General features: G+C 39.3%; 1 protein-coding gene and 1 long non-coding RNA gene across 7 annotated transcripts in view; one reads left to right on the top strand and one right to left on the bottom strand.

Moving 5' to 3' along the window:
- The first annotated feature begins 739 nt into the window (after positions 1-739).
- Positions 740-24,509, top strand: part of LOC129748946 (phosphatase Herzog) — a 192,873-nt gene continuing 169,103 nt past the window's right edge. Inside the window, exons 1-2 of one of the 6 annotated variants that reach the window (XM_055743760.1) lie at positions 740-800; positions 2,618-3,108. In XM_055743760.1, coding sequence (XP_055599735.1) covers positions 3,030-3,108 — 79 coding nt within the window. In that variant the 5' untranslated portion in view covers positions 740-800; positions 2,618-3,029. Of the gene's footprint in view, positions 872-1,095; positions 1,206-1,305; positions 3,109-24,509 lie in introns of those variants that run through there. The other 5 variants (XM_055743761.1, XM_055743758.1, XM_055743762.1 and 2 more) reach the window with 5 other exon arrangements.
- LOC129748948 (uncharacterized) lies at positions 8,035-8,977 on the bottom strand. Its single transcript, XR_008737879.1, has 3 exons — positions 8,463-8,977; positions 8,269-8,397; positions 8,035-8,197 (listed from the first exon to the last, which is right to left on the bottom strand). It is a non-coding gene; the product is annotated as an uncharacterized LOC129748948 (long non-coding RNA).

Here is a 24,509-nt window from a genome sequence, read left to right as displayed (position 1 = left end):
TAAGATACGCACTGCAACATGATGTACACATTGTTGCTTAATTTTCATCATCATTAATTTTTTGATTTTTTTTTACTGTATTCAATTTTAAAACGCGTACTTGTTCGTACATTTCCTAATAGGCTAAATTCATTTTAAATTTGTTTGCCAAAAGCTGAAAATCATAATCACTGTAGGGACATAATGAGAACCCCCATTTGGGCAGTATAAGCACCTTTAATCGGGGCACGATAGGCTTTTTCTGCCGTAGAATCTAGCGCGAATTGAATTTGACTATTGATTAGGTGTCGAAAAGGTAATCAGTGGACTCGAGTTCGATTCCTGTTCGAGGTGTTTTTTTTATCATTTAAACTGTTCCTCCAGAAAATTTATTTGAGAAAATTCGTACTTTCGTGGAAAAGAAAAGAGCTTAATATGCCCTTATCTCCAATAATGTTGATAAAATCAAAAAAAAACAAATGACTCGTGTTCAAAAATACACTTTTGCAACTTGTTGCATAACATTATTAAAAATCCGGCGAACGTTATCATACTGAATTAGAAATTTTCACGAATTTGGCGTTCAAAAAGTATAACATCCACCACATGCGCACAACGGTAAATATTTTTCTTATAGGGTACCTGAATCGACGAAGAGCAACTTGATTCCATGCGATCAACTCTCTCTCGAAAAATCTTTCATTTTTCTCTCGCGCGAACGTTTAGCAAATGGAATTATTTTCAATGAATTCAGTTTCGAGTTGGATTCCGTACTAGGCTGAAGTGTTTGAGTTCCCGTTAGTTCGCGTTCCGCTACTTGTGTATGCATTCCCATTAGCAGCAAAGTTATTGGAAAAGTGTTGTTTTCATTCAATATAGCACCATCGGCTGGGTATCCTTTTTCATTTTCCAATGCTTATTTCATCGATAGAATATCTCGAGTTCCGCGGATTTCCAAATACCGGTAGCAGAACCGTAAAAAACCGGATGTTCCGATTGGATTATTGACTTTGAGTACGCGCTAGTTGTGTTGCCCTATAAGATTGTTTTGGATGTGGTTGTGATTTGTATTTTTCTTTTCCGTTGCTGTCGGGAAAAGGTGTGTCGTTCGTGAGCCGCCGGATAAATAAAAAAAAATTCAATACCAGATTATGAACCGCCCGACTAGGAAAGAGAAACACATTCCGTTCCTTCAAAAGTGAATGTGCATGTGTGGCTGTGTAGAGGTTGTAATGTATTGTGGCGAAACACTTTCATTCTGAGGTTGCGTAAATAAAAAGGGTGGTGGTGTGAGTGCAGATTAAGGTGCATGCCATAATTATGTCCATTGCTGAAATTCCAGTTCGTTTTATTTACTCTGGCTATCAGTGATTTTTTAATCGCTTTGAACCAAGACTCGGAGCAACATTGAAAATCGTCAATATGGTTTGGAAAATATTTCCGAAAAAAATTCGTTTCTTAAGGCCTCGAGATACAGTGTATATTTTATACACAATTTTCAATAAAAAAATTAACTCAGCGCACCTGTTTCCTCAAACACACAATAATTTCCTTAACCTGAACTAATAGTTAATTGTAACTGACAGGCTGCGTTAAAGTTAATAAATTACAAATTACAAAATTTTAATTCTTATCAGCAACTGAATTGCGGTTCTCTAAAATTTGAAGGATGGTGCATGTTCACTATTATGCCAAAACTTTTACCGTTTATTCCAACAAAACGAAATACATACACATGCCATTTTAAATCCGGCCGGACTTCCTAAAAGCCTAAAATATGGCATTGCAGCAAGATTTGTTGGGTGTAGTGTAATTTCGTTCCACTGATTTGTTTCTACTCACTTTTTTCAAGCACTAACCCACCCACCCTACAGGCAATACGGGCCGATTGAAGACGTTGAAGACAGACAACGCACACAACCTTAAAAATGGTGTCTGTGTGTGTGTGTTTTGAATGGTTTGAATTAACACTGAACGTAAAACGAGGGATGAACGGGCGGGCCCGAATATCAAGAACTCGAGGTCGGTTCGTTCGTTTCTGGTTTTTAATGGAAAAGGGAAATACGAAGCGAATCGAAGCTGGTGTGTCATCGAGCGAGAGTCGTCCGTCGTGAATGTGATACGGCCGACTGATTGACAGAGACCAGCTCTCGACGGAGTGAGACGTTCTTTTTTCTGTTGCTCAAAATATTTTGTGTCATTTTCGTACGAATACGTCCTGTTTTTTCGGTGATTTCCTAGATTGTTCTTAGATACGACCGGGAAGTTATGTGTAGATGAGCAAAAATTTTGCGATCCAAGATCAGCGAAGAAAGTTTTAAATCGCACCAGACAAATGTGATTTTTATTCGGAAAATTGAAATTTGTCGACGACGATATTCGATGGTGTTTGTGAGGGCCTCGAAAACAGTGTAGGTGTATGGGTGTTTCAGAAGTACATGCTAAAAGCGAATAAGCAAAAATAAGAGAAAATATACACTGGAGAAGTGCACATCCGATGAAAGCGGCAGCAAAAAGTGGATTTTACTTGCAGTGGATGGCGTTTTGGTTCCAATAGGCTATATTCGTCATCGAATTCCGTTTTTTCTTTTCTTCTTCACAACATCCAATTTTACCTTTCATTTGGCTCATTTTACAGTTTGGCGTGTACCCTGTGTTGATTAATACGAATTGAGCTATCAAGTGCTTTCTTCGAGTGTAAGCAAAAAGTGTTTTTTCATATTTGCGTTGCCCAAATTTGAAATCTGAATGTAAGTGTATCGGTGAAACGAATAAAAAAAAGAAAGTTGAAACGCTCAATCAAAACGAGAAAAAAAAACCAAAACACAACGACAAAAAGTTCACGTGTCAATATTCATGTACTGGAAAGTAGTTTCGGGGGATTTGAATTGATGCATTGTCAGTGAAACAAGGAGTTCCCAATCCCTTGAGCGAGTACTGCGGAATAGCACAGTTTCTGCTATTGTTAAGCTCGAAAACTAGTGCAGGGTAAAAGTGTCCAGCTACCGAGAATTTTTCTGGAGAAAACCGTCCATACAGTCAATGTTTAAATGGATGCAACATCCATAATCACGCAAGTTTCCCGCGACGATGAGCAGCAGCTGAACTGCAGCTATCCGAGCGAAAAAGGTAAGTGCCAACTTGAAACGTCCAGCTTACAGTTGAAGTTGAAAAAGAACGACTAAAAAATCAAAAAAAATCATTTGGTTTGACTGAAGCCGTAGAGATGAGCGATTAATAATTGACGAATTAAAATTGAAATTGAACAGAACAATAAGACTAACAAGAAGAAGTAAATTGAAAACCCACTAAAATGACACACGTTTATGGCTGTATCCCCTTAGTTTGCTTGAATTACTAGGTAAAAGTTAGTAATTTACAATCTTGTTAATAAGGGATTTTCCCATCTCTAGAATTTCGTGCAAAAAAGGACCCGAAAGTTTTATGAGCGAATATTGTATAATCTCAGCCAATCAATTTTTGTGGTAGATGTAACAAAATATATGCTGATTGTAGAATATAGATGTAACGCAAAATAAAATATATCAAATTAACACATGACTCGTTTTAAGTAAACTTTGATTGTCAATGAGTATTCTTGGTAGAGCGTGTAAATATCGTTTTTGGAGGATTGTTAAAAAGGAAGAGAGGAAAATAAAAAACGAAAATTGCAGTCTTTTAGCTAATTTTGCAGGCAGCGGACGCGAGTGTTTCGATCTAAAGGGAAGTTGTCCGGAAGTTCTTGAGAAGAATCGATAGAATCCAACACTGATGAGGCCTCTGTTTTAAAAGAAAACAGTTGGGATCAAAATAAAATAGATATATCCAGGAAGTTTCTGCAGAAAAGAATAGTAACGGAAGTTTCTCAACCAAAGATCCTGATAAACGGTCTGCAAAGCTAGTTGTCACACGAAGCAAAATCATATAATCTCAGGATCAGCGGTTTGCTATTTTCCAAGCCTACACGCAGCGAAAAGATTTTTTATTTCAAAGGAAAGTGCCGCAAAAACAAAGGATTTTTTCCTTTGTTTTTGGGATAGATAAAAATTCCTTTGGTTCAAATGCATTTTTCTTTGTTTCAAAGAATTTTTCTTTTGAAAAATCTTTGAATCTAAATCCTAATCCTTTGAAACAAAAAACGGTTTCATTTGATACAAAGTTGTTTTCGTTTGCTACAAGTAACAAAGATTTAGATTTAAAAGCATTTATTCATTTAACCCTTTCCCATTTATTCCAATTGGAAGAAATATTTTCTGTTGTTTCGAAGTTCCTATTAGGAATTTCAAATAATAAATAGAAAAATATAACATATTTAATTCTTTTTTATTCACGCGCTTAAGAAAAACACTGGTTCACTATAATTAAAGATTCGATCCTAAATTTCGGTGACAAATTTTACCAGTCTGGCGTAAAGGCATATCTTCGTGGGATGACTTCCAGAAGCAAGTTCCGTTGCTGGCTTTCCTCGCCATCCGACTGGGCCGAAGATAAACAAACCGCTGAATTTGAGGCCGAATCCGCAGTGATTCTGTAACAATGCAATCGCTTATAGAAATTCTTAAATATGCACTTTTTTATTAACGGATACACTTACCATTCTTCATCCTGAATAATCCTTTAACAAACTCTGATTAACTGGTTTAAATGTGTAACACGACCGGCCAACTCTATTCTATTTTTCTGTTTTATTCTTCTTGCTCAATCCAAAATTACTCTAAGTTTGAAGTTTTTATTTAAAGAAATTATTCCTTTCCTTCGAAAGCAGTTTTCTTTGGTTAAAAGAAAATTTACTTTGTTTTAAAAGAAATATGCAATTGAACAAATGTCTTTTGAATCAAAGAATTTCTTTAAAATCAAAGTCCAATATTATTCGATTCAAAAAAATTATTCTTTCTTTCAAAAATTATTCACTTGGATCAAAACTATAATTCATTGATTCAAAGAAAACAGGAGTTTGATTCCAAAAAATGAGTTTTTTGAATCAAAGTCAGTTTTGTTTTGTTTCAAAATCCAAGTTTTCTCTGCGTGTAGAATCACCGTTATTCGGCATTCTATACCTTAGAATCTACTGGACCAATCTCTACAAACTCAGTATCCTTGGGTTACCGAAAAAATTGTGTTTAATTTGATAGAACATAGGTTCATTGTGTCATTCTAGACGAGTGTCACATTAACCCAAGTAACCAAAAGTCACTTAGCTACTTAATCTTGTACGTTTTAAGTTCACATTTCGCTGAGTAAAAGGTACTCGAGAGAAATAAAATCCGTTTTCTTTAAGTGCTTTATTTGGACTTCTGAACGAACATAAAAAGTCTGAACAAGTAGCATATAACATATTTATGCGTTCTAAGTACCTTAAAAAGTCCTGATATCAATTCGGCTTATCGTGCTTCGTTACGAACTTCTTGCGAACTATTTGATTCCAAGTGGAACTCCTTACGAACTTTTTGGTTCCATGTTGAACTTCTTAAGAACTTTTTGGTTCCATGCGGAACTTCTATGGAACTTCAATGCGAATTGAGTTATGTCAAAATTTTCAAATAGTTTGTTTACATTCTCTTAGAAAATTTATTACAATCGCCGGCTATTGGAAAAAAATGGTGTTGTAACCTCAATATCTTAACAATACAAAACCATCAGCAGCTAGGTTGAATGGAATAATCTATACTCTTCAACTTGTTTTGTTGGTAGACAACTAACTACTCCCGTTCACATCGATTGCTTAGTTTTATCTCAAATCCAATCTAAATGCAAAACTACCACATCTCCTTTTCTTTAAAATTAAAAAAAAACCCTTATTTGTCTGGATAAGTCTTGGTTTCAGAATGTTGATGTTGGGATCCTCTGCAGCTCACTGGAAACTGTCGGAATCTTAACCTTGTAGTTGCAGATGTTTGAACAATCATAGCTTATAGAATCTATTCGGTGTAGTCGACAAAACCTTTTTTTCAAATCACCTTTCTCGAAACCAAACTTCACCACCATCAGGGGGGCAATATTGCCGCTTACGTAAGCAGTTTTTCCAGATTGGCCGACGTCGGACTGTTCTTGCGGCTGGTTTGCGGAAGTCGTTTTCTTCATCCCAGTAGCTCAATTTTCGTTCGGATTGGAACTGCGTGGTTTCCGGTGGAATTCAATTGTGAACGGAGCCAACAAAGGTCGTCTTTTCCGTGGGAGATTCCTGTTCCGCTAGCGCGACCAAGGACTTGCAACATATTCCGGGCTTAAAGACCAATCACATTTCGCTTGTTGTTGCTCCGGAACTTCGGTTCGTAATGCATTTGCCGATCCAGAAAACATTGAGATTATCCGGGACTAAGGCACGGTCCACAGCTTTCAGAGAATTCGGTCGGTTGAGCTACCCAGAACCGGACCACCTGCTGGTCTTCTATAGTACTTGCGAGAGGGATACTTCTAAATATTCTTGATGTCAGCTTTAAATACTTTTCCTGGGCGAAAAGCTCGGTCGGCACAACTTCGGGCCTTTCTTGATCGCTTTCGTAAAACGTGGTAGAGAAATTTTCGTTACAATGCAAATTTCGTCATGGTCATTGAATTCTCTACAACTACATATTACCAATTCCCCCCTAGGGAAAACCGCCAAATCCATCAAGTACAACTAATAAAATGTTTTGTCGCTAGCTGAGCATGTTGGTTGCTAAGGGAAAAAAAAAAACAAAACATCTTAGTGGAAAAACGAGTTGCCATGAAAAGATAGGTTGTCATAAATGTGAGAATTATTGACATCAAATAATAGTAGTTTTAGTTTACCACCTTTTCCTATGCAAAAAAAAAAAAGAATTTCAAACAAGTTTTGAAATTTTCATTGAGATGGTAAAACATCTCCTTTGAGACATTTTCAATCACTCCTTTGAGGCTTTTTCCTCATATCTCCTTAGAAATATTTTGGCTTTCATTTGAGGAATTCATTAAAACCATCTTTTTGACACGAATGCCAAAACGTTGGTAAAGTGTCACAAATAAACAAAAAAAAAATTAAAACCATCTTTGAGATACTTTTTGCTCTCCTTTGAGGCATTTTTTAATCTCCTTTGAGATATTTCATGCTCTCATTTGAGGTTTTTTTTATATCTCCTTTGAGATGTGTATATTAACTCTCCTTCGAGGCATTTTTTAAATCTCCTTTGAGATATATTAGCTCTCCTTTGAGGCATTTTTTTAAATCTCTTTTGAGACCTTTTAGCTCTCCTTTGAGGCATTTTTTAATCTCCTTTGAGATATATGTATTAGCTCTCCTTTGAGGCATTTTTTTAAATCTCCTTTGAGACCTTTTAGCTCTCCTTTGAGGCTTTTTGCAACATCTCCTACGAACTACTTCGAGATTTTACTTACCACGTTTATGGCGTTTTAAAAAGTTACTTCTTACTCACTCTTTCATTAGCCAAGATGAAAAAAAAAACATCCGTTCTATCTTCGGGTGGGTTCGACTCGTCGCCAATGTTGTAACCTCAATATCTTAACAATACAAAACCATCAGCAGATAGGTTGAATGGAATAATCTATACTCTTCAACTTGTTTTGTTGGTAGACAACTAACTACTCCCGTTCACATCGATTGCTTAGTTTTATCTCAAATCCAATCTAAATGCAAAACTACCACAAATGGAATGAGGAAAGAACATTACATAAGTAAGTACATAAGAAAATAATATCAGGAGAATATTTTACTAATTAAAAGTTAAATTTCAGCACCAGCTTTCCTTGAACCAGAGTTGTCAAACGCAAACCCTTTAGTTTTGAAACATCAAAGAACCTTTCTTAATTGGCAACAGTTCGATCTATCATGTTCATTATGAAGTTTTCCCAAAAAAAAGTTGCTTTATCCCTACGTCGATGGTGAATTGGACAAAAATAAGTGTAGGGAGAAACATAAATAAAGTTAAAATTATTTGAGATATGCATATTAATCAGAGATTGTATATTATTACGTTATAAATTCAAATCACATATAAATATTTACTATCAGACTACATTTCATAGTTTTTTACGTTTTCCGCATTAGTAAAAACATAGTTATTCCAGTACCTAGTACATTCGAACAAACATCAAAGGCAGATTATTTCGACGGGTCGATGGATCCTTAGGAAATGTGGGTCGATTTAGCTCATTATTTTTCCATGTTGAATGCGACGATTTGCCGTAAAAATCGAACAATTTTGATAATTTTCTTAAATTTTGTTTTCTGGTATCAGCCAATCTAAAATGTACATAAAATGTGTTTTAATTTAGGAAAATATTTAAAAAAAAAAAAAACTAAAAACAAATTACAATTTCCTCCTGTAGACTCTGTTTCTGCAGTTCTTCTTTGCAGTTCTGCAAAATTGGATTGTATTGTAACAGAAATGGCAGCGGCTTGTTCACGGTCCACATATTTTGTAGGTATATTCCTTTTTTGAACTGCAAATAAACATTATACAATGAGATACAATTGTCACAAAAAAGAATTCAGTTCGTGCACTTACGTTCAAATTTAAATGTTGCGGATACGACTCACACGGAGATTATCAATTCATGGTGTGCAAAATTGATGGCAAGGATAATTTATTTCGTACGGCAGCCCTCGTTTCACAACTTTTGTTTTTACTTTTAGAAGCTGATTGTTTACTATTTTTCATCTGGCCTACTTTTAAAAGGATAACCCGTAAATTATTTCAAATAGATGTTTTAAATACCATTGAATCAGAAAACGGCCATGGTCCAAAGGTAACGTGCTCAGCTTTCATTCCACAGGTTCAGGTTCAAATCTCCATGCAGGAAAATTTTTCAAGTAAGTTTAAAATTGTTGAAAATAGAAACAAATATAAATAATAAATAAAGATTAAAGATAATCATAATTAAAAGTATAAAACTACTTTAGAACGCTTTATTTTTGCAAGATTTTTTTTTAAAGTTTCATTTGAAGCTGAATAGCCTTCTACTCAGCTTTGTTTATGGAACTTGAAAGAATCAATAAGAACTTAAAATTTCAGCTGAGTAGAACGCTATAAAGCCTTCAATCAGGGCTGAGTAAGCTTCTAAGAGACCATTCTATGGAACTTTTGGTTACTTGGGAAAGTAACGAAAAACGCAAGTGGAAACACTCGAAACGCGTTTTTACCCATGCGATCATCTTGGGAATGTTTTCAACTTATCTAGAAACAACATCAAATGAAAAAGCTAGGTATTGTATCCGAGGGAACAAATGCAAACTGCGCACTTATCTTTTTGATGGACTCCTCAAGCCTTATCATCCGTCAAATTAATCCAAACCTAACGTTACCCAAGATAGTGATATCATCTTTGTTGTTTTTTGAGTTGTGTTAGTAGAACTGGCAACCTTGGTACGGGATCGGACAAACGTCAACGCGTTGGCGCCGAAAAAGAATTGTCATTGTTAGAAAATTGATCGAAACTGCGACACGTTTTTTCCTGACCTGGCAGTTAGTTAGTTTTTAGTGAATAGTTTTAGAGAAAACAGTATGTATTCATTATTAGTTGATCCGATAATCTTTTAATGTATTTTGTTATAGTAGGTGAAATCTATTTGGCTAGTTGCGCGTGATTTGAGTGCTCGCGGGTTTGTGAGTCAGAAGAGGTTAGGTGATAGAAATTCCTTACTGCGCAATTTGCCACTAAAATATTGTATTTCCTTTGATAGTTTGAGTGACCGTTCGGTTGTTCCGGTTAGGTGTACCGGGTTGAGCTCAATTAGAGCGGTAGGAAAGAAAAAGCGTAAGTACGCAAGAATACTTGTTTTGTACCCGATGATAAATATGATTTTCGTCCATTAGCTTCAAATAGCCGGTGATATCCGACGGTTTAGGGTTGCCAGAGCTAGAGCTTAGGGTAAACGGCGAAACTTATTTGTAAGTTCATAAAAGATTGTTTACATTATCACCATTTAATAATAAATGTATTTACAGTCGAGTTCGTTCGCATACAACGTACTACGGAACAGTTTTTATTTCCCACAAATCTCGAAAATAAAGCTGCAACGAGCAACCTAAACCTGGAACCGATGATGGAAGGCCCTACCGGAGAGCTGTTCAACTGCGTGACATGTCGCCGCCCGGATTCAGCGCAGAGCATGGTCGCTTGTGACGAGTGTTCGCAATGGCAACATTATGGATGCGCCGGTGTTACGGCTACCATAGCCGATCGAAGCTGGCTCTGCTGCAGATGCGTAGCTAGTCACAACGCAGTTAATTCGACTCAAACCGGCAACATAAACTCGCCCGAAGCACACACAACGTTTGCTTCAGCTCGCGCCGCTGAACGTCATGATAATACCACCGGTCCAATAAGAGGGAGACAGGACGATCCAAATTTCGGAAGACTTCAATCCTCGTCTAATTCGAATGCCGGATCAGTCGTCTCAGTCAATGCTATTGCTCATCTTCGTTTAAGGCACCTGAAAGAGCAAAAGGATTTGGAGGATCAAAAAGCGGAACGGGATCGCGAGTTTCTCGCTAGAAAGCAGCAGCTAGAAGCAGAAATAGCTCTGGAAGAGCTCAATGAAGGATGTGATCGTAGCGTAGGAGGAAAAAGTCATCGAAGTATCGCCGGTTGGGTGGAACAACAATGCGGATTCGTGCATACTTCTACCCCAGTCCAGCAGAAACCCGAGACAGTGGCTCCAAGTGCGAACCCACATCCCGCCATCCAACAGCGAGAGGAGCGGCAAAGAATGCAAGCAGTTATTCAATCAGGTCAACAGATTCAACCAAGCACTGCGCCAAAACAAGCAGAGATTCCAGTAAGAAATCCTCCCCCAGCTATAGCACCGGGCCCAAGGAGCAATTATCTTGATTCGAATCCACGTTTTCAGCCAGTGGCTCAGAATCCAGTTCCACCTGTACCAGTGAATCCGCTAACATTGGCACCGCCGAGCTCGTCGCAGTTCCCTGGATTTCCAGTGATGAATAACCCCTACGGGGCGATGTATTTTCCGAATATTCCTGACATGCCGTCATCTGGTGCTGATTATCAGTTTGCGCACCCTCAGGGAGGAGTCTTTATCAACAACCCAGTCAGGCATCCGAACTTTGGTTTGAATGTACAGCCGTGTGCTTGGCAAGCATCCGAGCAGCACCCGCCTACAGTTCCACCAACAGTGTCAGCAGATTTGGGTAAAGGATTTCCTCATGCTACAGGTCGCATGATTACGCCACAGCAACTGGCGGCGCGTCAAGTTGTCTCTAGAGACCTCCCCAAGTTTTCCGGGGACCCACTCGAGTGGCCCATGTTCTTGAGTGCATTTGAATCGACAACGGCCATGTGTGGCATACAACCCGACGAGAACCTTGCTAGGCTACAGAAAAGTCTTGTTGGTAGCGCTCGCGAAAAGGTTCAGAATATTCTAACGCTGCCGGATGCAATCCCGGAAATTATCGACATCCTACGAGCCGAGTGTGGAAGGCCAGACCAAATTGTATACTGTCTGCTATCCAAGATCCGGAAAACCGCTCAGCCGTCTGTGACGAAATTGGAGACGCTTGTGACGTTCGGCAGAGAGGTACGCAACATGGTGACGTACATGCAGTCAGCGAAACTGAACACCCATTTGGACAATCCACTATTGCTGGCAGAGCTTGTTGCTAAGCTTCCACCCGACTTGCAGCTACAATGGGGTATGAAGTTAGCAGCTCTTCCGGAACCATCGCTTGGCGATTTCTGTGCGTTTGTGTCGGCTTATCGAACAGCGGCATGCAAGGTGAAATTGACGTCGGATGTTGGTCTGAATGAAAAAGCCACAAAAGGTGTTGTGAGAAAGGAGAAGCCAGTTTATTTGAACGCACATTCCGCCTCCGTGTCCTCAGCGCCTGGACCACCGGCTTCGAAAATTACTCCGGTGCTAAAGCCGTGCCTGATGTGCAAAAGTACAACGCACAGAGTCCGAACTTGTAAGCAGTTCGAAACGTTGCCGCTCGAAAAGAAGCTGAGGTTCATCAGTGAAACGGATATGTGTAAGCGTTGTCTGGCGCCGCATGGAAGGTGGCCTTGCCGAAACAAGCAGCCTTGCGGGATCAATGGATGCCCTGAGCCCCACCATAAACTGCTACATCCAGGAAGTTGTTCGACTCTCAAGAGTCAAGGATCGGAATCTTCTGTATCGGTAACTGCCCATCATCAACACCAGCAAGGCACCACATTCTTCAAAATACTTCCGGTGACTCTTCACGCGAACGGGAAGTCGGTGTCCACATTTGCTTTTCTGGACGACGGATCCGACCTGACGCTGGTCGAAGACGAACTTATCGACGAACTGGGCTTGGTGGGCGAAAGAATTCCGCTTTGCTTGCAGTGGACTAGTAACGTCACGAGAAGTGAGAGTAACTCTCGTAAGGTCGAGATAGGTATCTCAGGTGCTTCGAACAATCGCATCCATCAGCTGGCGAACGTAAGAACCGTTGAGAGCTTGGAATTACCGAAGCAGAGCCTGGATTATGAGAGTCTCTCGAAGCAATTCCCCCATCTGAGTGGACTTCCCATCAGCAGCTATAGGACGGCCGTGCCACGAATTCTTATCGGTGTCGACAATGCCCAGCTCAACTTAGCTTTGAAGAAGAGAGAAAGATCCGGAGGAGAACCTATTGCTGCTAAATTTCGCCTCGGATGGGCAATATTCGGTGGAAGACGAGCACCTGAGACGATAGGTAGTGCTTTCGTTCATGTCTGCGAGAGATCCAATAACCGCGAGCTCCATGAACCGGTCCAGCAGTATCTTGAATTCGAAAACCTGGCGATATCCGGATTGAATCCACCCGAATCCGACGAAGATCGACGGGCCAGAAGATTGCTCGAAAAGACGACAGTTCATATACCATCCGGAAAGTTCCAAACTGGATTGCTTTGGAAAAGCGATGAGCCGGTTTTTCCGAACAAATTTACCAAGGCAGTACGTCGACGCGGTTGTTTTGAAAAGCGCTTGCTGAAAGATCCCGAACTGAAAACTAATATTGACAAACAAATGAACGATTGTCTACACAAGAGGTACGTTCACAAAGCAACGTCAGACGAGCTCCGCAACAGTGACGACGGAAAGATTTGGCACCTGCCAATCAGCGCAGTGCGACATCCGAGCAAGTTAACAAAGGTGCGTGTATTCTGGGATGCTGCGGCTACGTATGGAGGAATCTTTCTGAGCTCCCAGCTTTTGAAAGGTCCGGATTTGGTGAAGCCCCTTCTATCTGTCCTCTGCCAATTCCGACAGAAACAGTATGCCATCGCTGGGGACATAAGGGAGATGTTCCAGTTGATTATTCGTCCGGCAGATAGAAACGCACAACGATATTTGTATCAGGAGAATTCAGAAGCTGCGCTCGACGTGTACATGGACGTCGCAACGTTCGGGGCAATGTGCTCCTCGTGTTCAGCACAGTTTGCTAAGAATGGAAACGCCCAGGAACATAAAGATCGTTATCCGGAAGCTGCTGAAACAATTGTTGACAACACAAATGTTGACGTTTTCTTTGCGAGCTGTGCCATTGAAGAGGCAACGAAACTGGCTTTGGAACTGAGTCTGGTCAACCGATCAGCTGGTTTTGAGATACCTCGTTGGCAGTCGCACTCCAAACACGTTCTGAAACGGGTTGGGGTGACTACTGGAGATAATTTTGTAGTCAACATGGAAAATTGCTCGCGGTGTGGTGGTCTACCCAACAGAATTGCTAACCTGCATCATTTTGTGCACCGCTTTAAGCGCTTCAAACGGGATCCTGTGGAATCTAGTGAGTCCTGTGGTGGTCTGAATCGTGATGATTGTGTGTCGGCGGAAACAGCCATTTGGCGGGCTGTACAGCGACAGGTGTTTGCAGGAGAAATTCAAGCGTTTAGAAGCAGTTCTGAGCCTTCACCGAAGCGGTGGAAGCGTATCGGCAAGGGAAGTGTCCTAGCGAAGCTATCATCGATGATCGATGAGTCCGGTGTTCTCCGGAAGGCGAGCAGAATCGATCACCTAGCGGCTCATTATTCGTTCGAAGTTCGAAATCCTGAGATAGTACCAAAAAATCATGATGTAATCACTTCTTTGATGCTGCGATTTTACCAAAGGTACGGTCATGCCAATTCCCAGACGGTACTGAACGAGATCAAGCTACGTTACTACATTCCCCGGATGAGAGCCAGTTCGGAGAAGGCATTCAAGACTCTCTCGCACCATCAAAGGCTAGACGATGAAGGACTGCGAACATTGCTCTCGAAAGCAGAATTGATAGTCAACTCCCATCCGCTGACGTTCGTGCCGCTGGAGGATCCCAAGGAAGAAGTGCTGACTCCAAATCATTTCCTTTGGCTAAGTTCCGGCGAGGACAGCAAACCACCAAGGGTACCAATCGACGATGCTACACCTCTTCGACCAAACTGGAAGATTATTCAACACTTAACAAACCAGTTTTGGAAGCGCTGGGTGCAAGCTTATCTACCTACTATAGCCTGCAGGATGAAATGGTTCGCGGAAACGCGGCCGCTGAAGGTCGGCGATCTAGTGGTCATCGTAGACGAGTCCGTGCGCAACGGATGGCTCCGAGGTAAAGTGGTGAGGACTTATCCAGGACGAGACGGACAAGTTCACAAGGTCGGTGGAGACTTGCGACGGATCTACTCTTCAAAGACCAGCGGTAAAGGTTGCTCTGTTGGACGTGCAGGAGGAGAGTAAAGTCGATTGACTACGACGTTACGGGTTGGGGTGTTAGTAGAACTGGCAACCTTGGTACGGGATCGGACAAACGTCAACGCGTTGGCGCCGAAAAAGAATTGTCATTGTTAGAAAATTGATCGAAACTGCGACACGTTTTTTCCTGACCTGGCAGTTAGTTAGTTTTTAGTGAATAGTTTTAGAGAAAACAGTATGTATTCATTATTAGTTGATCCGATAATCTTTTAATGTATTTTGTTATAGTAGGTGAAATCTATTTGGCTAGTTGCGCGTGATTTGAGTGCTCGCGGGTTTGTGAGTCAGAAGAGGTTAGGTGATAGAAATTCCTTACTGCGCAATTTGCCACTAAAATATTGTATTTCCTTTGATAGTTTGAGTGACCGTTCGGTTGTTCCGGTTAGGTGTACCGGGTTGAGCTCAATTAGAGCGGTAGGAAAGAAAAAGCGTAAGTACGCAAGAATACTTGTTTTGTACCCGATGATAAATATGATTTTCGTCCATTAGCTTCAAATAGCCGGTGATATCCGACGGTTTAGGGTTGCCAGAGCTAGAGCTTAGGGTAAACGGCGAAACTTATTTGTAAGTTCATAAAAGATTGTTTACATTATCACCATTTAATAATAAATGTATTTACAGTCGAGTTCGTTCGCATACAACGTACTACGGAACAGTTTTTATTTCCCACAAGTTGAAACACGAGTAACTTGTGAAAAGTTTAAATTTTCTATCCACTTTAAGAATTTGATTCAAATCGTTTTCCAAAAACTGACAAGTGCCCAATAAACGACATATTTGCAGTTCATTAGCAACAACCCTTAAACACCCGTCTGTACCACCCTTTAATTACCTTTACCGATTCATGTGCTTATTGTGCCTGCCGCAAGCATTAATGTAAGTCAGTAATACAGATTGACCAGTAGCAGCGCTCTGGCTATAAACCTGACGGACGAGAAAAAAAGGGCCGAAAAGACATTCCACCGAATGATACAACGCGCAAAATAAAAAGAAATCGGAAGGACGGTCGGCTGAGACGATTCCAACCCAAGGCAAAACGAAGGCGACAAAAGGAGGCTGCTTACTATACACCTTCAAGGCTAGGAAATGCCAGAAGGGAGCAAGACGACGACGGAAGACAGACGACTGACGATCGACAGGAGTTAAAGCCCGGGTCGTACGGAGATAAGCGGAAGCAGGGAAACCTGAATCTAAACCAATTTCCAACTTGATTTCAAATCGAGTGAAACAGTAAATATTTCTACGGTGAAGTAATAAGCGAAGTTGGCAGGCAAGCAAGCTCTCGCAAAAGCCGAATGAGGCGATAGAGCAAAAAAAAATCTCTGAAACGACGTCAACACGACGAACCGAAGAGATCTCTTGGTACTAATACTGTTATACGTGATACAATTGACGTTCGTCGAAGCTAAAATAAAATAGCCACAACTACAGCTTTGGCACATGTTGCACAAATTTACCAACTCGCTAATACAGACAGTCGGGCAGATGGAGACTGGTAAATGTATTAGATTCGAATAAGATTTGACCTACAACAGATTACACTTTGGAAGCGATGGATGGAAGAAGTTTCCTTAGATTGCCAAACGATTTTCTTTTATTTAACAAAAATCTGTTTTTGAAGATCCCTCATCGAATTTAGCAGCCTCAGAGCACCTATATCCGTGGTCCAAACAGCCGGTTTAGACCCAAATTCCAACCCGAGCAACCGCATTGGTGATCCATTATACCAGTTTCAACTCAACTTTTTTTAGAGCTGGTATAAGGATTGATCCAAACCTGATGAGATTTGGATCCAATTTGACGCAGTTCTAAACCGTTTGACAGTTAATGGAACACGAGTGCAGTTGCCAGTTTTTTCATTGGATCGGATCTAATTTCTTTGGTTCAATTCTTGTATAAATTGGACCCAAGAATAGACCACCAATACAGATGCTCTCATACACGCACTTTATTTTTTGTGATATTCTATCTATCATAATCTTTGGATTGACAAGGCAGACTAAGGGTCAAGTTCACAGTTTGGATTTTCGGTAGCATTATTGCTGAAAAGCATAAGATGACTTTGGCAAAATAAAATTGCGGTTTGAGCATGAACATTTGTATTAAAACATGAGGGACAGCGAAGCGATCTAAACTGAAAAATGTGGAGAAATCATTTCACTCGGAAACTATTGGTTGGATGCAAGTCGAGGAATTGCACACAATATCAATCTGACAAAACAATAACAGTGTGGTAAAAGAAGACTTCATCTAACAGCTGTCATCTGTCAAACGGAAAACTTGCATAGTATCCCGGATCGGAAAATTGGACCAAAATCGGTTGGATTTCAGTCCGTTCAACCCGTGAATCGGTTAGAAATCTGACCAGAAATCCAACCGAATTCGGACGAATTCAGTGCTCTGGTGACGCAACTTTCCTGACAACCCTAAGTTTTTGCGATTGAGCTGTCAAAATAACGAAATGGTCAGGAAAATCTAACAGAATTCCAATAAAAACCGGACAGATTTAAATTGACAACTAATATTTTGACAGTAATCGGTCTGGTTGCGAATTCGTTCCGATCCGGGATATTGTGTGAGATTGAATACAATGTCGAATACAACATTTAACGAAATCTAGTGGCCAACTGGATTGAAAGTTCATGGTTCTTGAAATAGGAAATAAGCACCCGTAATAAAGAGCATGAAATAAACTTAAACATCACTAATTTAACACGTTTAGTTTTTACCTATACTGCCGCTGCCGGCAAGTCTGTCCCATATGCAAAAACAACGAACCGAGAAAAACGGCTTTAAAGATTTTTATAAACTTTCGTGGATTTCTCGGTTGAAACTTTACCTTTTCTACTTCTTTCTTAACAGATATTAAGATAATTGTTGTAGAATTTCGTCCAATGTGTTTTTGATTTGGAAGTTGTTGATGCGGAGGAGAAAATAATGATGGGACAGCCTTGCGAGTATATTTCGCATGCGGATTAAATATACCCGCAAAGCTGTCCCATATTTGGCTTTCCTTTTGTCAGTTGATCATTTGATTCTTTCTATCTGCGCTGTATTATTCACTTTACTGGTTGTTTACTGATAAAAATAAGTTTGAAATGATGTTTATGACATGTTTAGATAGTCATAGATAAAGAAAGTTTAACGTAAGAATTGAGTGGGTCTAAAATAAAATGAATAAAAACGTTCCATGAATAAAACAACCTGTACCATCATATTTTGGAAAGTTTTTCGGTCGATTATCTTTTAAGAAAGACTATAAAAACCTTCTAATGAAATAAATGCTGAATCAGAAACAGCAAAGTATCTTGGCTGCAAATATTTGATGAGAAAAATCAATTCAATATGACTTAAGCGTGTGCTACCAGGTACGCGTAGTTTTGTTCATAGATTTTATGAAAGGCCAAGCAGCAAGTAACAGCATGACAAAAACCTAAAAAATGTGGCTTTGTAGCTGACTATTTTCCATGTTTTACAAAGAACAATTCAATAAGCTTATTATGAAATTTAAAAAAAAAAAACAGTTTAATGGAATTTACCCATTAGGCTAAACTTAGGCTTGTAAAAATTATGGAGATTGTTATTTGCAACTTTACTGTACCGTTTTCTCAATTTCAATTTCAATGAATGCTTATTTTGTCGCACACATTGTATGAATATTTGTAAAATTAACGTAAATTAGAGGAGCAATTTTGAAGCATTCTGTATAAATAGACATATGGGACAGCTTTGCGGGTATATTTCATATGGGACAGACATGACTTGGTATTTTTTTCATATATGTTGAGAACAAAGTTATGATACTTTTTAGTCTAAATTGAAGAACTAACTGTATCTGAACGATTTTTGAGATAAACTGAAAAATGACGAAAATGCATATGGGACAGTCTTGCGAATAGCGGCAGTATAGACGATTGATGTTTCAAATAAAGTTACCTTAAACAAGAGTTTGAATCGTGTTTTAATTTTGCTTACTTTAGAAATTATCATAAATCAGTTATCCAAAGTTTTGAGTATATTTTTTGAATAGAGTTTTATTGGTAAATTTATAACATTGAAGTTATGAATTTAAGTGTCGCACAAACATGGCGAACGAAAACACGAGATATCTCGTATTTGGTCCGCTATGTGGTGATTTTGGCTCACTATAACAAATTTAATTTTCTCGCTAGAACTCAGTGTTCTCATTTGGTTCTGTTTCTAGATATCGAAACTAAACCGCAATAATGTAGGTTCGCTATCTAATGTATATTGGATCAGTGAAAAAATATCTTAGATAAACAAGACGTCTGCATGGCGACCGAAGTTAACGACCGCGGCCTAATGCGGCCAAGACTGGCTTTTGCACACGCGAAAGCTTATCTGTTGATGGTGCAAGTTGGTAAACAGTTTTCTCATAATTGGATCCGCTGGTTGCTCCAGCGAAGGAAAACTAATTTACCGATCTTTTTTGCGCACCTCGCCATTTGCAGTTAATTTTACCTTAATTATAGTGAGAGTAAACGGCTCTTGGGAGTTTCGGTTTTTTTTTGAAGATTTTTCCACAAATATTTGATGTCTGGCACATGCTTAGAGTACTAGCCACTCATGTTTTTCAACGCTTGTTCTTTATAAATATAAAAAACCAACAAACTTACTGTTGGATTTTCACAACCACAGTGAGGCGTCAATTGTGGCAGGACTGGAGATACTTCCGAGCGTTTATACCTACTATCGCGTGTGAATCGAGATACGATCGTTTCGATGCTCGCTAGAATTTCAAGGTTTGAATTTTAATAATCTCGTTGACATTGCTTCACATGTGTGTATAATAGCAACCGCACGCAGTGTTAGGTGAAATACTCGAGACGATCCGCGAAACCGCTTATCGGGGAAAAAAATGGCCGCTGGTTTTGTTCCGATAGTATTGACCGATGTTTGTATCAAAATTTCTGATACGCAATATTTTGTTAATCTCGCTCGAGATGGTTTAGTTTAACTAATTTACTCTGCTCGAATTGCCGAACACGTTTCCTGAAACTGTTAGATAAGCTTGGATTTTTTCAATAAGAAAATTCCTCAATAATTGCTCTCGTTAGTTGATTACATGGCTGTATTGTACCCACTAATTCCAACTGCAATTGTTGTTAGAGCAACACATATTCCTCAACACTTCGTTCCATATCGATAAAATCCCACCACTACCTAGTAGTACGATGTATGAAAAAAGTCGTTGTATGGTGGCGATGATTTCATCCTTTTGTCAATCAGCCGTGGAGCAGCACGAAAGCCGATCGAAGTCATTCGTTCGAGATGCAAAGTGCCAGTGACCTTGAAAAAAGTAAGCTAATCACGATGATGTTTCTAACACGGCAACCCATCGACCGAACGCCATTCTCCGGTTTTGGTAAGGTTGATAAGTATCACGATATACCTACATGACAACAACAGCAACACAAAATAGGCAGATCTTAACATTCAGAAGAAAACCGGTTCTGTCGCATGTTTTGTGGATGTGTAGTTATAGTAGGAGCGAAGTAAATATAACATTTGGTGTTGTAGGCACACCAAGTGTCGGTATCATAGGATCCGCGAAAGCGGGCCGGGAACATCTTCTAGATTTTGGCCCCCTTTTCGCCGTTGTCGTCAACCATTATCACTTTTCCGAGCTACAGAGCCAGAGATATTCATATGAGGGGGGAAGATGTTGTTGCGTGTCACGCACGAATGTGTGCTAATTTTAGCACTGCCAATTTTCCCAAGCGTGTCAGCTTTTAGCTTCCAACGCGCCGCAGCTAACCAGCCAGGCAGCCAGCCTGTGCTGTGTGGGTGTTGGAAAAATGAAAGACGCGGAAAACTGGTGTGTGCAGTTTTGCCAGACGAATATTGTATGATGGTTTGGCTTTTTGGCTGTTGTCGAAACATTGTGGTTTTTCTGGGTATACTGGCTTGGTTAGCGAGTTTTTCTAAGTCTGGAAAAGAAAATATCATATGGATGTCGAAAACGGCTCCCGAAAGAGTTTGACTATACCATCCGGACGTCAAGAAAATCGATATCTGAATGGGAAATAAAAAAATATGTTGAAGGGAAGTCCTGGTGAAATTATAACAGTATGTTGTACAATATCTGGATGAAAATTGCACTCAAAAGTAAGATTTTACAATTTTGGACCATCGTTGAATTCGTTGAAATTCGTTCATCCAAATTGATTACAGCAAATTTATACAACTTCTAAGTTTGAGTACGGCTGCCAAATTTTGTGTCCTGTTGAAATGTTCACTGGTATAAATTGAGGCAAAAATTTTATTTAAAGTGGATTTAAAAAAGACATCCTATGTAGACATCTCTGTGTAGAGTTTCTCTTTTGCTTGAGAGATTGCGGACCAAATATGAGATATCTCGTTTTTTCGTTTGACGCTAGTGCATTTCACTGCAAAACATTACTCAAATGTGATACTAGACTGAGTCGATTTAGGGTCATTTTCGAATTTCTCAAACCCTGGGGTCTCAAAAGCTTCGTTTTGGCCCAAAACTCATCCATGATTTTTTGCAGAATTTTTAAGTAATGTTTACATGAGTAAATTTGGACTTTTAGGTTTGTATGGGGAAATTGAATATTTTGTACTGAAAAATCAACATCATTTTTGTTTCTTCTGTGCAACCGAGCCAGCTGGTGGTTTTTGTGCCAATTTATAAAATCCCTAAAGGAAATTTTCCGCTGAACAACTTTGTCGAAGACCGTAAATTCGTATCTTATTAGACAAAAAAATTATTAACTGTTCAACAGAGGTATGTCTTTTGGCATTGATAAACAATAAATTCAATAGACACCACTGTTGTGTGCCTTGCGAGGTATTGCATGACTACTTTTCATGTAATACTTCGCGGGGCACAATCCATAGAATCATCTACTTTGATGACTCAATGATCCATCAATTATCACGCTTGCAAATAAGGGAAAACTCCAAGATTGAAGTTCGGAACCGTTACAATGCAATCCAACAAGCAAAGGGTTGAAGAAAGTTTTAAAACCTGTGATTAAGAATCATGTACCAAAATTGGTCATTGGATTATAGGAAATGTAACTTTTGAAGGGTAAATACTATCGACACTATGTTCAAATCCCAACTGATTGTTAAACCCCAGAAGGACACTAATCGTTATATTTAACGGAATAAATCGACCTAAAACTTTACGTGACCTTATTTTTCACACGTGGCGGACATGTATTTTGTCCGTTACAATGAATCGGACAAAGTTAAACCAAAAACGGTTCGCGTATACAAAATGTCAGGTTTAACACTGGTTTGACAAATAGTAGCCCGTAGTAATGAGCAGCGTAGTCCAAATGAGTGCGCTACGCATTATAAAAAGCTTACCGTAGTTCATCGTAAGTATCCGGAATGAAAATTTTTGATACAGATTTCCATACAGATTTTTGAGATTTTATACAGATTAAAAAGATTTTTTGGCTCGAAAATACAGATTTAAATGTGGCAACGCTGGGTGTAGAGTTTTTAGAAGAAAAGAGAACAGCGAGCATACGATTGAAAAAAGAGTCAGTTAACAAACTAATTTGAGGAGTGATTGATCACTGTAAAATTTGATCCGAAATAAATTTCGAAAAATGAGGCGAAAATGCAGATATTGCGGCCGTTCTCGACAGCGACCTTTTGCATTACATTTTTGGCGCAAACGTCGTTTTGCAACTCATTAACAAAATTCTATAACTTTATTCTTTCTGAAACTAACTACAGACCCCGTTAGATTTTGGCAACACGCCCGTACTTTTTGTGTTGCCACAATCGAACGGTTTTTTCTCATCTTGCCTTTAAGTTATTTTAACAAAATAACTATTATTATCATCAAAAACTTTGTTTTTAGTCAATTTCCGACCACCTGTAATCATTTTTATAATTTTTTCATCATGTTTTGGTGCATTTTGGACTTTTCTTGTTTTGTTTATATTGGTTGTTTTCTTTTGTCATATTTGCTGGTTTTGTCATTCTTCATCATTTTTTAGTTATTTTTGATCATATTCAGTCTTTTGTTTGAATTTGTTTTTTAACTTTTTGAATTTTTCATCTTTTTGTCATTTTTGTGTACTTTAATTTTTTTTAAAAAATCGTTGGTTTTTATTGTTGCATTTTATCACCATTTCCGAACAGAAAAACGTATTTATGGTGAATGTCTAAATTAAATTGGTCCTGTTATTGTTTATTTGATACAAAATCATCTGACATATTTAGGTGTCTTAATGATCTACTTAATATTATTTGTACATTACATGATACTTTTCCTAATTTCTCAGTTGGTCACTTTAGTCAGATTCAATACGGCGTTTGAAAGTTGAAATGGAAACATTGCAGTCGAAGACAGCATAATAACGTAGAAAGCATATTTTTGCGGAACGGAGAGGGTCGTTACTGCCATATCGCGTGCTTCTAGGTTCCAGGGAGAGCAAAGTTTCCATTACGTAGGGTTCTTTCTGGAGCATAAATATTACAGCGAGATAGTAGCCAGGAGTAGTCAATTTCGTTCCAAGAATCTTTGCCACAAACAGCGATTGACCGATGGAACGACGATCCGACAGCGTATGAAGTCCAAGCAGAGCACAACGATGTGCGTATGGCGGTAGGTTTAAAGGATTCTCCCAAGGTAGTTCACGAAGAGCATAACGAACGAACCGACGTTGAATTGCTTCAAAACGCGCTGTCCATGAAGCTTCAAAAGGCCACCATACTAGGTTCGCAGATTCCAATGTTGATCGCACCAGACAACAATACAGAGCTCGCAAGCAGAGAGGATCAGTGAATTCTTTACTCAAACTTATAATAAATCCAAGCATTCGGTTAGCTTTCTCGAGTACCACAGAGTAATGCCGCTTAATAGTCATTTGACTGTCCAACAAAACGCCAAGATCCTTTATCTCCTCAACACGATGCAACTGCTCGCCCAGAATATGAATGAATGGATTTTTCCTACGCCCAAACGTGAAAATACAGCACTTCGTAACGCTCAAAACTAGTAAATTATTGGCGCACCAGTTTACAACTGTGTCCAAGAAGCGTTGTAATTCATAACAGTCAGCTACTGTGTATGACTAAAAATATTTTAAGTCGTCCGCGTACAGGAGAACTCCACATCCAATGAGCAACAAGTTGATATCATTACAAAACAGCGTAAACAACAAAGGACCCAAATTGCTGCCTTGGGGTACCCCAGACTTTGGAATGAAGTCAGAAGATTCAGCTGAACCAATTTTCACAGCCAATCGACGATCTCTTAGGTAGCTTCTGATCCACGCACACAATCGTTCGGAAAATCCCAATCGATGCATTTTTTTCAGAAGAATATCGTGGTTTACAGAATCAAATGCCGCGGAAATGTCGGTATATATTGCGTCGATTTGTTTGCCGGCATCCATGTTTGATATGCAAAAGGATGTAAAAACCATATAACGAAAACTAAAAGGTAATGTTGTTTCTAAAATCCGTTCCGCACATGTGCCAAAATCGGATGTTGCCAAAATCGAATGTTGCCAAAAACGAACGGAGTCTATATTAGGTACCTATTTGGGTACTAAATTTAACACCAACGATAGCAGAAAGCAGCAGTGATGTTTGCGAGTGTCCCCTCAGAGGCCTCCTGAATAGGGGCTGTGAAAGACTAATTTCAGAAAACATTCTTGAACGTAGTTTTCATATTGCTGGGTACTATCTGGTGCCTTCGATGACCGCTCAAGGAATAAGGAAACACATCAAAAGCTCTCAAGTTGAAATGTCGAGACCGACCGCAATATCCGCCATTTTTCGCCTCATTTTTCAAAATTTAAATATTTCGAATCAAATTTTTACAGCGATCCATCACTCCTCAAAT

This window comes from Uranotaenia lowii, chromosome 2 (assembly GCF_029784155.1).
Source record: "Uranotaenia lowii strain MFRU-FL chromosome 2, ASM2978415v1, whole genome shotgun sequence".
Lineage (NCBI taxonomy): Eukaryota > Metazoa > Arthropoda > Insecta > Diptera > Culicidae > Uranotaenia > Uranotaenia lowii.
The sequence above is the reverse complement of the archived record's forward strand: the minus strand, read 5'-3'. Positions and strand labels throughout refer to the sequence as shown.